Source organism: Pleurodeles waltl, chromosome 5, assembly GCF_031143425.1.
Source record: "Pleurodeles waltl isolate 20211129_DDA chromosome 5, aPleWal1.hap1.20221129, whole genome shotgun sequence".
Taxonomy (NCBI): Eukaryota; Metazoa; Chordata; class Amphibia; order Caudata; family Salamandridae; genus Pleurodeles; species Pleurodeles waltl.
Window position 1 is genome coordinate 995304132 of NC_090444.1, and position 16975 is coordinate 995321106.

At 41.8% G+C, this 16975-nt stretch overlaps 1 protein-coding gene across 2 annotated transcripts in view; it reads left to right on the forward strand.

The window, feature by feature from the left end:
- Positions 1 to 16975, forward strand: part of ADGB (androglobin) — an 871677-nt gene that overhangs the window by 811693 nt on the left and 43009 nt on the right. For both annotated transcript variants that reach the window (XM_069235154.1, XM_069235155.1), the window contains exon 33: positions 860 to 959. In XM_069235154.1, coding sequence (XP_069091255.1) covers positions 860 to 959 — 100 coding nt within the window. The remainder of the gene's footprint in view (positions 1 to 859; positions 960 to 16975) is intronic.

Genomic DNA, 16975 nt, shown 5'->3' on the forward strand with positions numbered 1-16975 from the left:
AAGCCATCATGGAGCTGTGGAGTTCGTAATGACAGACTCCCAGCCCATGTACTTAATATGGCCACACTGCACTTACAATGTCTAAGAGAGGACATAGACACTATAGGGGCATATTGCTTGTGCAGCTGTGCCCTCATCTGTGGTATAGTGTACCCTGTCTTAGGGCTGTGAAGCCTGCAAGAAGGGTGACTTACCTATGCCACAGGCAGTGGTTTGTGGGTATGGCACCCTGAAAGGGGTGCCTTGTCAACTTAACTTGTTCTCCCCACCATCACACGCAATCTGCAATGGCAGTGTGCATGTGCTTGGTGAGGGGATCCCCAGGGTAGCACAGTGCATGCTGCAGCCCTTAAGCCCTTGGTACCACTGGTACCTTTTTTACAAGAGACTTAGCTGTGTGCCAGGGGTGTGCCAATTGTGGAAGCAATGGTACAGTTTACGGAATAAACACTGGTGCTGGGGCCTGGTTAGTAGGATCCCAGCACCCACTCAGTCAAAGTTAGCATCAATATCAGGCAAAATGTGTGTGTGTTGGGGGGGGGGTAACCATGCCAAAAAGGGCGTTTTACTATATATATATATATATATATATATATATATATATATATATATATATATATATATATAATGTTGAAATGGCTCCTACCCTAATTAATAATTGAGTTAGTACTCAGTACAGTAAAGTGTACAACAACTGTACAGATGCCCAGTGTGGTTGAGCTTAACATGTGCTGAGAATATATTTACCTTCATAGTCCTTATTTAACCACTAAGCTAAGCAAATACATCAACAAAACCAGGAGCGACAACTTGCCTTATCAATTCATGTAATGTAAAAATCCTTATGTTTTTTCTACAGTGTCGCCTTCTATTTTACCTGGAGAGCAACCAATGACAGCACTGGCCCCAGCAGCACAACCTAAAACATGGGTGCCACTGGATCTTACACCATTCATTAGGTACGTTGTGATATGTCCATATGTGTATCCGGATATTTAAAAGGGTTTCTTCTTAGTTGGAGCACTGCCTTCGTAAGCAGCCGCGGTTAGTGACGAAAATACCACATGCAAATCTCTTGAGCTTTTAACCAGACAGTTTTTTATAGGGTAGACTTTGAAAATCCTGGCCAAGTCCATATTCCATGTCAAATGCTTATTCCATTGATTGTTTTGCTGTAACGAAATATGCATTTTTATGTATTTGTAATTTGTGTTGTGTTTTTCCTGTGGGTGTTTATGTATTTGTAATTTGTGTTGTGTTTTTCCTGTGGGTGTGTCCCCTATAAACATAAACACGCATATTGAGGGTAAGTGCTTGTTTCTAAAGGGACGTGAACTTGTCGGAGAACCGCTTCAAGTGGTTGGTAGATGTAGATAATGTAGGCCAGAGGTTCATTCCGCAGTGTTAGCAGATGCTTTCGTTCTGACTGGATAAAAGTATAGGTTGTCTACATTTTTTTTTTTTTGTAAAACGATGCAAAAAGCACTTTTGTTTGGCGAAAGCCGCCCCCATCTCCCCCCCCCCCCCGTAGGAAGGAGAGGCTAGAAATGAAAATAATTATGATCCATCCAAGACCCCATATAGCACCACCCAGAAGCTTCAGGGAAATAGCGAGTACGTCATTTCAGATATATGTACAGCTTCTCCGATAAGAGAACCCCGCTCCTCATCATTTACACTCAAAACACCTGTTTTATATTTCTCATTCTTACTTGCATAATTTTGATTTGCTTTGAGCAAAAAAGTCACATATCTTTGTGAATTATACTTCTGATGGAGATTATGTTCCCTCAGCCGATTCTTTCTTTCTTTGGGAGGTTTTCACAGGTACATTTTGGAGTACATAAAGCAGCACTCCTGTAAAACGTATTCTCCTACGTACTACGTCGACAATGGGATTATTCAGGGTACATTCATAAATGTAATTATTGCCGATAGAAAGGATTGTGCCCTCTTGGCACTTTTGCTAATAGGACGTTGAGCTTTTCGATTCGGATTCACAAAGGCATGAAAAAGTACGTAAAAGAGGTCTCCTGTAGCACTACTACTCATTCTTTTGTGAATCAGCACCATTTCCTTTAAAATAACCAGATCATGGGATGGGACCCCAGAACCTATTAAACTTGTAGTCACAGTCATATCCATATCGTAGGATTGGACCTCAAAACCCCTTCAACATGCAGTCTCAGCAATGGGCTTGATAGATTAGAATGCTTTCACCATTTCTTAGTATACATAAATCTCTTTACTTTTCGTGGTGGCATGATTGTTCATTTTCATTTATTATATAAAGACATTATTTCAAACATCTGCTCAGCCAGCCCCTGTTCACCTCCGCACATTCGTAAGACAACTAAGGCCCATGCCAGCCCTTTGATGGTCCATAGATGACCACCATACATTACAGGGCTACCGACCAGATATTTTCAGAAACAGCATTGAGTACTCTAAGTGTATCCTCTGGACTCAATCTCTTACCTGGAAATGCATCACTAAAAGAATAAGCCTTGAAAAATCCCCAGGCCTGCGCGCTTTAGGAGATGAAAAACGTGTTGACTGTCCGGATACCTGAAATGATGCACTCTGGTAAAGTACTACTCTAGCGGAGAAGTAGGCCCAGTTCCTCTTGTACGCACTTTTTTACATCCAGCCCTAAACAAACAAGTTAACCGTTATTGATGGCATAGTATATTGCACAGGGGCTGCCAGGCCTCTGGCTAACCTCAGAAATATAGCCTCAGCAATGCGGTGCGTAACTTCTGTCCCTTGATGTCGCAGTCATGCATCACTGGCTTGGTGTAATGGAAGTGCTGATATTTCCATTCCTTTCAGTTTACAGAATTTTCTACTGTTTATGGGAGTTGGCACCAACAATGAATCTATAGAATTAACCTTATGGAAAGCACATAATATTGTCTTTGTGTGTATTGTTTAATTATTAAGGCTCCTCGGCAGCACCTTACGGTTTGAGTAAAAGAAAGCGAGAGTAAAATGTGTTGAGTCACATCTTCGAGTTAGATTTTCAGACAGTACAGATCGGACACAGTGGAGCTACGAATTCCAGGCACATAAACCAGCACAGCCAATCACGATAGGGCCACGGTGTCTCCGCGTGTTCTGTATTGTTTTTCAGTTGTACGGGGAGGATCAAGAGACCCTCGAGAACAGAAATGCTTGCTCCACTCATTGGCGCGTGAGTGATTATTTCTTGTAGAACAGTTAAGAGGATAGTCAATTAAATAGGCTGATTTAAATGTGAGTTCGTTAGCATAGGGCTGGAAAGATGTTTAAAAAAAATTGCAATGTGAAAACAGCCTGTTACTCATTGAAGCTCCAGGCTTACATGATCGCGACCAGGAAAACTGTTTTAGGATTAGGGACTTAACATTATAATGGGACAAATGTCCAAATGAAGAAGTTACCTATTTATTAATCATTAAACTGAGGTGCCACAAAGCAAAAGAGGACACCTTCCAAAAACTAAGGCTCCATCAAAAGCTCAATTAAAAAAAGGTTAACAAAATATCCTCACTAAGGACCTCTTTAGGAGTTGGGTAATGCACGGAGCCAGATTTGCAAGGACCGTCTTTAGCAAAGCTGGGCAATAATTCCTTCTTGCTCTCCACCGTCCAATTAAGGGTTAATCGGGTCACATCTACGACTAACTTTGCAGACCGGTTTTTTAGGAGTTTAGTTTTGTGACTGGTTGCTAGAGGGATGGCAGCCATGGGACTGGGTTGTGGTTAAGGATGGCTGGGGATCCATTTTTGCTCCCTCATCGTGTCGCAAGTGTCCTGGTGGGGATGCTTGATTGTCCCGAGGCCTCGGTCTTCTGTCCAGCGATCTGATTGCGGGTGGCTTGGGTGGGGTCAGCATGTTGTAGAGATGGAGGCTCAAGGGCAGTATCCTGAATGGCCATGGGGACTATATTATTCTTCCTCTGTACCTATTTAATAGTGGGGTGAACAATGTCTGGACCGGGCTGTGCTCTCGCCCTCTAACGTGACGAAGTGTCGGTCCCAGCCCTGCTGCTGTGGTGGCAGAGGCAGTTGAGTGGGTGGTCACGAGGTAGTCTGGACATCGTCAAGGTTTCTGTCTACCTTGCTTCTATTGCTTTGGCCTTGGGCACTTGCTGCTCAGTGGGCGTTTAGGGAGGGATTCCAGGGGAAGGGTTGTCAGCTTCTCTTATGATGCTTAGTAGGGTCTGATAAGTGCCATACCCTGTTTCTTTCTATGACCTCCTGCCCCCCGCGCCATGCACAATTTAGCTAGTTTTTCCTGGATGCAAATTCACAGCTGGTGAAAATGGGGACCTGAATTTCTGGCCCAATAATTACTGGGGGTCTGCTGATATAAGGTCCGGAAACCCTGGACCACTGAGAACCTGCTAGAGCACTATGTTACCTAGTGATGCTGCCCTCCTGAGTTATAATTAGGCACTTAGATGGAAAACACCTGGGCACCCAAGAACAGAAGCTATTCTTACTGTTCCTGCAAGAGCCTAATGCTTATACCGCCAGTCCTGTGGGTAAGCAAAGTGGAATGTCAGATTCATTTTAAAAACTAGCGCCATTCTCCTCTTGGTTAATTGGCCTTCTCATATGAGCACGTTCTTAAACTTAACTGAAGCAGCCTTTGGTAAGCCACCATTAATTATTTAACTGTTACACCATTCAAGTGCTAGAAATTAGAAACCACTGTGTACCCTGTCCCTTATTTCAGAAGGCGATAATGTAAAAGGACTGGACCCACGGATACATGTATGAAAGTTCTCATTACTCAATAGTATGTACACGTATTGCACGGAATGTCGTCACCATGGATCAGGCAATTATGATTGTCAAAATGCCAGGTGTACACTGTTGCATATGAAAGTCCATGTTGTTCCTTTGCATAGTAACTGTCATGTAAGGTGTTACTTTCCTATGTATAAGCCTCAATAAAGGATTACGAAAGAAAAAGAAACCACTGTGCAAATATTTCAGAATTTCACTTACTATTTTTTGTTCCAGCAGTATGTAGTAAATTACATATTGTATTTCATTAGGTAAAGTTTTGAGCATTTCACACGCTGGATATTAAACCAATCTCAAAGTATCTGATGGTAATAACTGAAGAGACACTGCTCTTGGTTTCTACTAATAGTTAGTTAAACCTGCCAATTTGTAGAGTTTCCTATGCTTTCTTCAACTGTTTGCCACATTTACTGCTATTTGGTGATCCAGGTTATCTCCCCAACATATCTTCCTTTGCTAATAATGGTATGTGTCTTTGGCAGATAATGGGCGGTAGATTTACTAGACCTTGTTCTTGGGAAAGATAAAATGACGCAATGCTGATTGTGTCTTGTTTAAAAAAGCTGGTCTTCTGATTAAAACGTGATATATTGGTCTCTTCACTACCATCCGTAAGTCTAACAAGTTAACAATGTGTCTGTGGTAATTCGAATGTTTTTTTTTCATACTGATTACAATATGAAATAGAAGTTTAAACAATTCCGTAGAAGGCGATGATTTAATTTTGCAGGGTGCCTTTTTTATTTCACCCATTCATGTTTTCCCTGTCAGTGTGTCTTGTGACCGAGATCCCTATGAGCAGAGACAATTTAGACCCCCTAACAGTTTGTCTTTCTATACGAACTAGCTTAATACTTCCTAGCTGGGAAACAGTCATTGCATTTTTTAATTTTGGGAGCTTTAAATTTAACGAGTAGTTTTATATTTTATGTTTTAATAGTCTATTAGTTGCAAAATATAACCTAATTTGAGATTAACAGCAGGCATAGCCTTGATAGTCTTGCATGGCTTCTTCTCCTGTTTCAAAACTACTTACATAGCAGTGTGTCGTTTGTAGTGTGTGGTTTAATAAAACAGATATTTATAAGAATACAGTGTATGAAAATCTAAAACACCAAAAAGCGTTTTGTGACAAAAAAAACTTTATAAAAACTGGAAGTTGGAAGACTTTGCTGTTAAAACTTGAAAAACAGAAGTAATAAAAAATAGAAAAAAAAAAAAAAACACTTTTGGTTCACAATAGTATTCGCTATTAATACTATGGTGCTAAATAACAAGGTCAAAATAATACTGACAACACCACGCACGTGGATCCAAACGACGCCCTCCGACAGGGCGCGCAGCGTACTGCTCAGCAAAAAATTCTGGATTCCAAGCTGACGGCAGGAAATTCAAAGGTAAGGAATCTGCAGCTAGATAGAATCTCTACCAGATAAAGCATTACCAAAGGTAAGTAACTTAGGGCCATATATACAAACACATTTTCCCATTGACACAAAATGGGAAAAACCCTTTGCTACATCTGGCCCTTGGTCATTAATACTATGGCGCTAAATACCAAGATTAACTCAGATGGCCACAACAGCAATGTTAAAATTGTGAGGTAGTTGTTCAAGGAAGTGATAGAGGCAGGTAAAGAGTGGGGCAGGGGAAGGTGAGAGGGAGGCGGGGGATAAAAACAATCCATTTGGGAAGGAGGTCACCTTTAGTTCAATAAGAGGGATGGGGTAAAGGAGAAATTCAGAGCAAACAAAGAACAATAAATAGGTTAGTAGTTGGGCGGTACATGTGAAGATTGATGACTGCATTTTTAAAAAAGTTCTTAAATTGACAAGCTAAAGATACTGATTGACTATTATCTGACAAGGAATCCTGCAGGCTCAAGCACCCTATAGAAAACATCGGACCTCGCCCATCTGGGTACAGTCAATTCTGCAGTAGCTACTGGAGAAGAACGATTGGACATGGAACCCTCCTTTAGACAATCTGTCAATGATGAACTGTTTCCAAGAGCCCTGCCAATAAAAACCTCTACCTGTGCCCCGATTCCTCTCGTATGCACAGAAAGCAATACTATCCCAGGGAAAACTCAGATAACTGATAAGTCCTCTGTGGGCCAGGCAAAAACAATGCGTAAAGACCATCTCTCATTTTTATTTTGGAATGTGGCTGGCCTCCGATCTAAGGTGGAGAATGAGGCCTGGCTAGAATACATCCAGTGCTCTCCCTGGGTGTGCCTCCAAGAGACCTGGTCTGTGAACCCGATTCACATATATGGCTATAGGACACTACATACTACTGCCGTTCCTTCTGCACGGGGCAGGGCTAAGGGCGGTTTGTGCACCTTTATATCCAACAAGTGTGATATAATCAAGGACATTGCTCTAACATCTAATATGTTTTATCAAGTGATTACATGTCATCTAAAAAATATTGCACAACTGGTGGTCATTAATTTTTATAATAATGTACCTTTTCAAGATCTTCGATTCGTACTAAACCTCCTCCAGGATGATATAGACCGAGCATGTGACTCTTCAGATAAACAGTCTTATATTGTGTGGGGAGGCGATTTTAACATACACCTGTGTCCTAGTTCAACTAAGGGCTACTGCCCTTATACCCCTGATGGTGATGACGATTCACTACACTTCATACACAACAACTCAGGCAACTTGCTGAATGAAGTTCTATTTAGTCTTGACCTCATCCTGTGCAACTGTCTGACCCAGGGTAGACCACAATTGAAACCCACTTTTAACGGTAGGCAAGCCAACACGACAATTGATTTCATTTTACTCTCCAATAACCTCCTCCCTTATGTACTTGATTATGACATTCAAGATACCATATTTAGCGACCATAACCCTCAAATCGTAGGCCTCACATTTCCCCAACACGTTCTTATACACAGGGAAATGGAAGAGATAGTAGAAAATATTGAACTGGGAGCAAGAAATGGTTACACCATCCGATGGTCAGACATTGAACCTACAGGTTTTATGAAACAACTAGTGACCAACTATGCTAATGAATTTAATATCTGCCTTGCAGATAACACGAGCCCATGAGACTGTATCGAGGCCTTCATGGTAATCACGGCTGGTGTAAAACAGTTTCTCAAGGCAAGTTTTAGCAAATCGAACCCGAAGGAGGATAAAGGTTGGTTCAATGCTGAATGCACACAAGCCTGTTAGAACCTAAAATGCCACTTACACTTACAAAACCCGGATAAATGCCAATTAAGTTTAAAGAGGAAGGAGTATAAAAATGCCATAAAGAAAAGAAAACAGAACTTAAAAAATGAGGCATGGCAATCCCTCCACGATGCAAGCCTCCGGAATGATAATGTCAAATTCTGGAAAATTGTGAACTCCCCGCTCCTATGTGATGAAGAAATACCAAAAATTGAAATTGCCATCACTGAAGAAGAGTGGGTTGCATTCTTTTCTGCCATATACTCCTCAGAAAATTTGGCACTGGAAATAAATCTCCCTAAATTAGACTCTCATGACCCCATCTCACCATTTACCTTAAACGAGGTCATTGACGCTATCAATGCAAGTAAAAGCGGAAAAGCCCCAGGTCCAGATGGAGTTCCAGTTGACATCTATAAATCTAATGTCCCTCTTTGGGGTCTACTATTGACGCAGGTGCTATGCGCCTGCTGCTCAACTACTTCCATCCCGACCTGGGCTGAGTCTATAATTATTCCAATCTATAAAAAGGGAGATCGCCATAATCCCGCATGTTATCGTCCTATTTCATTGCTCGACACACTTGCAAAGATTGCGGGACGTATTATTTTAAACAGATTACAAGGTTGGATAGAGGAAAATCACATCCTCTCTGATCTACAATACGGGTTTAGGGCCGGTATAGGGACAACGGAACAGGCTCTTAACCTAGAGATCATACTTGGTAAATATACAAGGGCCAAGCCCGGAGCACTATACCTTGCATTCGTCGATTTAACCTCTGCATTCGATTGTGTGGTGCATTCAAAATTGTGGCCCATTTTGTTGGACATGGGGGTCGATACTACCATAGTCCACTTTATTAGGGAATTGTATGCTGGTGCAAACGCCAGGGTCCGCTATGGGCGTCAGGGTGAATGCACTTCATCTTTTCCCATTGAACGAGGGGTGCGTCAAGGTTGTGTGCTAGCTCCGCTATTGTTCGCCTTGTAAATTAATAGTCTAGAGAAGCGCCTTTTCGGAGGAGGCAGGAGGCGGACCATAGGGCAGGAGCCCTTTAAACTTGGATCGCCGTTTTCGGAAGGAGGCAGGAGGCGGACCATAGGGCAGGAGCCCTTTAAACTTGGATCGCGCTCCCGCTGTCGCGGGAAGTGCGTTTTCGGAGGAGGCAGGAGGCGGACCATAGGGCAGGAGCCCTTTAAACTTGGATCACGGTTTTCGGAAGGAGGCAGGAGGCGGACCATAGGGCAGGAGCCCTTTAAACTTGGATCGCACTCCCGCTGTCGCGGGAAGCGTGTTTTCGGAAGGAGGCAGGAGGCGGACCATAGGGCAGGAGCCCTTTAAACTTGGATCGCGCTCCCGCTGTCGCGGGAAGTGCGTTTTCGCAGGACGCGCGCGGGTGGCGCCTGGGCAAAGCCCGGGCCAAGGGCCGGCCCGTCCTTCGCCCGTCAGCGCCCGGAAGGGGCTGGCCACCCCCCTGAGAACTCACATGGGACTTCTGGATCAGGCTCATCGGACTCTTAAGAGGTACTGCATTTTTCTCTTCTGTGATTGCTCTTTCATAACCCCCCTTATTTGGGTTTCACGGCTCAGGAGGTCCTAAGTAACTGGCATCTAAGCAAGATCCGCTAAGAGAGCAGTTCCATTTATCTAATTACTATTTTCACACTGCCACTACTTCCCTGTATTTTACTCATATCGGCTTAGATTGGTGTTTTGCCCCATTATTACTTGCAAGACAATGGGTAAAAGAAAGAACACCACACCTGGGGCCGATGGAGCACACGCTATGCCCGTCCAATCATCAATAACTAGCTACTTATCTTCAGTTATTGGGGCCATTGAAACTGAAATTGTCCAAGTGGAAGAAAGAATTGGGGTGGCAAATAATTTGACCCAAAGAACCTCTTTAGAACCTACGACTTATATACAGTCCGCAGTCTCTCCAATTGCTCCCAGTGAGTTTATTTTGCCTCTGCCTGAAGATGACGTTAATGCTTCGCATTCTTTACAGCCCTTTAACATAGCTAACAACGAACATTTAGCTGACACTCCCCCTCCCCCAAAAAAAAGGAAAGCTGGAGGATTCCGTAAGTGTAATAAGTTACTCAAACACCCAACGAAGGTTAAGGAACGTATTTCCACACCAACGGATATCCCGGCCGACCCTTTTCCAAAGGAAATCTCAATATTGGGCGATCTAGGCTCAGACCGCAGGATTCTAAGAGATAATCATTCGACCAATTTAGACTCAATCCTCAAACCTTTTTTTTTCGGCTTTAGAGGAGAAGCTAACATTACTTATTGATTCCAAATTTGAGCAGTTACAAGAAACTATTTTTAAATATCTGCCTCAGCAGCCCACTCTAAATTCTAGTTCAAACTCCCCTCCCTCTACTCCGAAATTGGTGTCTGATCTCAATGCTTCTCAGCAGGCTAACCGTCTAATGAACTGTAACCAACTCCCGTCCCATCGCATACCTACCCGCAATCCCCATAATGACTTATTAACTGATTCCCTGTCTACTCTGGCTGGTGGCGCGATTGACTTACCGAGGCCTGAAACTGCTTCTAAACCTAGATCTTCCACTAGCACAAAAGAGGTTCTACAGCTTCCTCCGGATAGCTTGCCATATGTTTTAGTTTTAGCAAACGTTCCACCTCTTGATTGCGCTCAGAAGGAAGATACTCATGCGCTAATAAGGAAATGTGCACATTGGATGAGCCAAAAACTTAGACATCAAGATGATTTAAATAATAGAATAATTATGGCTAGAAGGGTGAAGTGGTTAGGCTTGTCTAAAAAAGCATATGAAGGCGATTGCATAGTGATTAATTTTGCAAATTCTCATCGTGTTAATCATTTGTTGGCGTCTCTACCATTGAGTCCAAAAGGGGAAGGTGGAATTAAAGTCTATCCATTAAGCTTTTTCTACAGGCCGCCCACTTTACCACTTCCTCCTACGAGGGCTTTCCATGGTAAAAATATTCTAACAAAGGCACCTGTACAGAACCCCACTCTTGACTCTGGGGTTACTCAAAATCACTCTTCCCTTGACGCAATTGATTGACAATTGGAGGGTTCGGGGCTCCCCAATGAATATTTACAGGAACCAGAGCTGATGGGAGTGCATACACTTTTGCAATCACCCATAGGGCCTGACGAGTTAGTTAGCTTTCCACATCTTACAACAGACACGGCCATAATCGAGGAGTCTGGGAAAAAGCCCCAGCAAAGTAACGCATTGTTATCCTTAATTAGTTGGAATATTGCTGGGTTGCGTTCTAAAGTTGAAAATTTGGAATGGCTAGAATTTATATCCACATTTGACATCATTTGTTTTCAAGAAACTTGGCTTACGGCACCCTTCCATTTAGACGGCTACTACTCCGTATCTCAGCCAGCTACTCCATCTAGAGCAGGCAGAGCAAGTGGCGGCCTTCTGGTACTTGTGTCATTATTACTCCCAAAAATTGAGGTTTCATTGATTTGGTCTTCTGCTTTTTTTTTGGTAGTTTTATTATCAATATCCGGACGAAAAGATATTTTACTCTTAAACTTTTATAATAACATTCCAAGTGCTGCTCTGCCAGGAAGTCTCGAAGAGCTTACAGACCAACTAGACTCAGCCGGGAAACTTCAGGACAGGGAATTTGATACGATCTGGGTTGGAGATTTTAATGTTCAGTTATGCAAGTATGAATTACCTCATTTATGTGGTGCCGCTATAGAAGGCAGAGAGTCACTCACTCATTTTATTCACTCTAATTTAGGAAATGCCTTGAACACTCTCATTTATAAATTTGATCTTGCTTTTGCAAGGGATATGGCAAACAGTCAGATAAGAGAAACACCCACCTATACTGGAAGTATTAACGGCAGTATTATTGATTTTATTCTGATTAACTCCTCACTTTCACGTTCAATAGCGGATTTTAAAATTAAATCTCACTGTGCTAGTGACCATAACCCTTTGAGTATAAAATTATCCTTTAAAACTAGAGTAATCTTACCTAGGATTGCATATAAAGGGAAAGAGGTCTTCAAAAGAAATTCTGGCCCTCGCATAAGGTGGGAGAGAGTAAACTCTAACACTTTCCATACGAACCTTATTACTCAAAACAAGGCTGACATAAACACTTGCTTGTCCCTGCAACCCACTCCATTCCACCTTCTAAATGCCTTTGAATCTTTAAGCTGTGCTATTTCTCAGGCACTGTTGTGTGCCCAACATCCCAAAGGTGTAAAACCTCAACGGTGGTTCAACTCTGCCTGTACGGCTGCCCATAGAGATCTAAAGTTAGCGATCAAAACCATTCCATCTAATCGGGATTTAATTAAACAGGCCAGGGGCCGATATAAATCAGTCCTAGAAGAGAGAAAGAATGAAATACGCACTAGCGCTTGGGAAGACCTTATGGCAGCGACAGAACTACGGGATCCCTCTCAATTTTGGAAGGTGGTTAATCACCCATATTTTTCAGGAAAGGAAAACAGAGAAGATGACTGTTTGATACCAGAGGGGGTTTGGGTAGACCATTTTTCATCTGTATTTCAATCTGCAAATAATCCCAATGACGGAGGGGAGGTATGTGGCCCCCCACGTTTGGCTACTCCAATTCCAGTTAAGAGCGCCATTTTACATGAGGCACATGAGATCAGTGCAGCAATAACTAAAATGAAACTAAGGAAAGCTCCTGGCCCTGATGGGATACCGGTGGATCTATTTAAAACTCTACCTGATCTGTGGGTTCCATTAATCACAAACGTTCTGAACAGTGCTATTCAAAGCGCTATTCCCTCCTCATGGTTAATGGCAATTATCGTTCCGATTTTCAAAAAGGGTAACAGGCTTGACCCCTTCTGCTACAGACCCATTTCTTTAATAGACTCCACGGCAAAGATACTGGGGAGTGTCATCCTGACCCGGCTCGAGGATTGGGTTGTAAGGTCAAACATTTTATCGCCAATTCAATATGGGTTTAGGACTGCATTAGGCACAGTGGACCAGGCCCTAAATTTACATCTTATCCTCAGTAAATATGTAATTGCCAAAAGGGAACCTATCCATTTAGCATTCATAGATCTGTCTAGTGCATTTGATATGGTGAACAGAGCAAAACTGTGGGACATAATGGATACAATGGGGATTGAGCAAGATTTGTTAATTTTGATCAAACGCTTATACTCTGACCTCCATATTTTAATTCAGTTTGGACAACACGGTGAAAGGTCCCATCCCCTTGTTTCCACTCGAGGTGTTAGACAGGGCTGCACACTGGCACCTTTCCTGTTTTTACTGTACATACATGGCTTGCATAATTGTTTGGTCCAAAATGGTAAGGATTTCCCAAGGATGAGTTTTAGACAATTGCCAATTTTATTATATGCCGATGATGCTGTTTTAATTGCCCGCACGGCCAATGGTCTACAGACTCTCTTGGATCTTTTTTTAACACACACACGAGAGCTGGATTTGAAAGTCAATTTTAAAAAATCACATGTTATGACCTGCGGTCCTAAAAATACTCATACCAGATGTTTTAGAATGGGGGGAATACCCTGACAAAGGTAAAAGACTTTTGCTATCTAGGTCTGTATCTAAGTTCCACTCTGTCTTGGAAATCCCATTTGAATTTTAAGCTTCAACAACTGGCAAGAAAGGTTGAGGCAATCTTTCGCTTTGCCCGCAAATTAGGGCATAGACCGGTCCACCAGATCCTCACGCTCTACAACTCTAAATGTGTTTCGGCGGCGACTTATGGGGGTGGCCTTTGGGGATATACCAGTCCAAGCACTTTACAGCTTGCAGAGAATAAATTCCTTCATCGGTTACTTATGGTACCTAAGAACATAGCGAACATTTTATGCCATGAGGAACTGGGAATCCGCTACATTACAGATTTGATAGATATTGCCCCACTTTTGCTATGGATAAAAGTATGGTCAAATCCGGCGGCTACTTTAACACATGATTGTGTAAAAGATTGTTTCTCATTATCAAACTGTAACAAAATTCCATGGCAAAATTTTGTTCACAATGGCTTCCGAAACTTGGATTTGGAGTATATGTATTTTAAACCAGAGCTGCTCCTGCCAGCTAATGCGAAAGAAATTGTTAAACTTCGACATAAAGAGCATGTTATGAATCTTAGATACCAAGTGGCAGAGAAATTGAGCTCTTTTAATTCATATATACAAATTCTATCATCAGACTTGTTAGAACCTTATTTTGTTTGGTTCCCGATCCCTTCTATATACTCTTTACTTGTAACTTTTAGATTTAATTTGATCCATTTTAGAGTGGCGTTCCCGATAAAATGTGTGTGGGAAAAAACACTACCCCCATGCCCTTGTGATAACTTTTCAAAACAAAGCACTTGCCACTTTATTTTATTTTGTAAACTTTATTCAGTTCCCAGGAAATCCTTTTTATTACCCATTTTGCGCAACTTGCACACTTCTTCCTACAAAGAAGGATTGATTGGAATCCAAAGCCTCTCATCCAAACAAATCTGCATTTCTATTCTTAGTTTTATTAAATTCGCTATCACCATTAGAAATCGATATGAACTGGTAATGTGACTATTTATTAAGAGAAATTAGGCATTGTCCTATTACTATATTGTCTTATTATTATATACGTTTTTATAAGTATTTATTATCTTACTGTTTTAGTAAGCTTGGGTGGTAAGCTTAGATTTAATAGACTTACTTTTAATGAATGTCATAAGTACTGTATTTTATGATGATTTTTATGTATGCATGTTTACTTTTATGGCTAATCGCCGAATAAAGTTATTTTGACTGACTGACTGACTAATAGTCTAGAGGGGACTCTTTCCAATGCCTGTGGTGATCTTCCACAAATAGGCTCTCGGAAGATCCCGGCCCTCTTGTATGCGGATGACGCTGTCTTGATGGCCCGCACCCCAGTCGCTTTGCAAAGATTAGTAACAACCTTTGATAACTGCATGGATAACTGCATTAAATTAAGCACACTAAAACTTTCTCTATGACATATTCCAGATGCCGCACAAAGAACTGCCACATAGACTTAAAAGGTGCAAAACTAGTCGACACAGGGATATTTTCGTACCTAGGCATTGTGTTCGATGACAGAGGTACATGGGTACAAGCCATAAAGGCGAGAAAATTGTTATTTACGAAAACCGTAATGGCGATAAAAAACTTTTCTAAAAGGGTGGGGAGAGCAATTCCTAAAGATATGATGACTCTTTACAATGCGAAATGTGTTTCAGTAGCACTGTACGGGGCTGGACTCTGGGGATATCGAGACTGCTCTACCCTACAGCTGACCGAAAATGCTCTCCTGAAAACAGTCCTAAGTGTCCCGCAATCAACGTCAACAGTAGTATGCCATTCAGAAATGGGAGTAACATACCTCACAGATCTCATTCGTGTCCAACCAATTCGACTCTGGCATAAGGTATGGATCTCGGATCCTGCAAGGTTGAACAGGGCTATCATAGCAGATGCCCTAGCACTTACTTACTCGTCCAAAATTCCATGGCTAAATTACATAAAGCACTTTCTTATTAAACTAGGCCACCCTGAGCTGTTTTTTACTCCAGATGAATTGAAAACAATTTCCAGGAAAGACCTGAAAAGCACTTGCCTCACCCACCTGGCCGAATTGAGATGGGATGCGGAGGCAAATAAACATAGTGTCAGGAGAAACCACATGATACAGCAAACGAATGGTATGGAACCATACTTAAGTAAAGTCACGAACCCAAGACATCGGTTTGTCCTTACGCGCTTAAGACTAGAGTCTTTTCATCGCCTCGTTAGTTTTCCCCTGATTAATGACTGGTCTCTACAACTGCAAAAATGCCCTTGTGATAATGTCTCCGATCAAAATACAATGCACACACTTCTTTTTTGTAAATTTTATTCAACTTCTAGGAAAATGTTTGTGATGCCACTTTTAAAATTAATGCATTTCAAACAATGTCGTCCAGCTTTTTTGTATCTTTTATCCCTTCCCTCTATCATGGTTTGCAATGGATTAGCCTTGTTCCTGTGTTCAGTGATTAAGGCCAGACAATGCCTTGAGGCAAATGGGTGAGACTTCTAAGCGTCATATTTGAGATTACCTTATCTGTTTTAATCAAATTATTTATTAACCTCTACCACTTTCTTAATCTTTTACCTGTTTGCATTTATATTTATATTTATACGTATTTTATTCTCTGTATTTTTCTTCCTTTTTTCTCTGAAAACAGTTTTTTTTTTTTTTTTGCGTAATGACTTTTATGATTGTCAAAAACAATCGAATAAAGTTTCTTTGATGATGACAAGCTAATGTTTTTTAAAAAAAACTAAAGGGCTTTAAAAAAGGTGCCGTGCATGGCAGCAGGACATTTCCATCTGCCATGCACACTTGGAAACCTTCGCTGCACACATGTTTTATTGATAGCACTGCTCGTTTTCTGCCTCTTGATTCTGGAAGTCCCAGGCTGGGACTTCTGGGACTCCCAGGATGGTACTTTCAGAAAAAGACTTATAGCCACAGATGACGTGCAGAGACTATTTAGGCTCCTCTCCCACAGACTGACATTAGTTCCTTTTTGTCTGCGCCACCAGACATGGGTCCCAGTTACCTCTTGTTTCATTGAGACAGTTTTTCATCTTAAAATTTTACAGAGTGAAAGGGAAATGTCACTTTCCGAGTTGACTGGCTTCCAACCCTGTAAGAAACTGTTACAAACAAATGTCTGTGACAGATCCTAATCAGGTTCACCAGCAATGCCCAGGGTCAGGCCACGACTCTTACACCCAACAGTAACTATGCATTGCTGAACTTGAAGACCATATGAGACTGTGAGGTGAAATTCTATGTCACCAAGCAGCTGAAGACTAGGAGTTGAGACTTGTCCAAGTCCAAGGGTTGTCCCTTATCCATAAGCCGCAGGAATCACTCCAGAGGGCAGTGGTTGTGACGCTTCAAGTCTTCT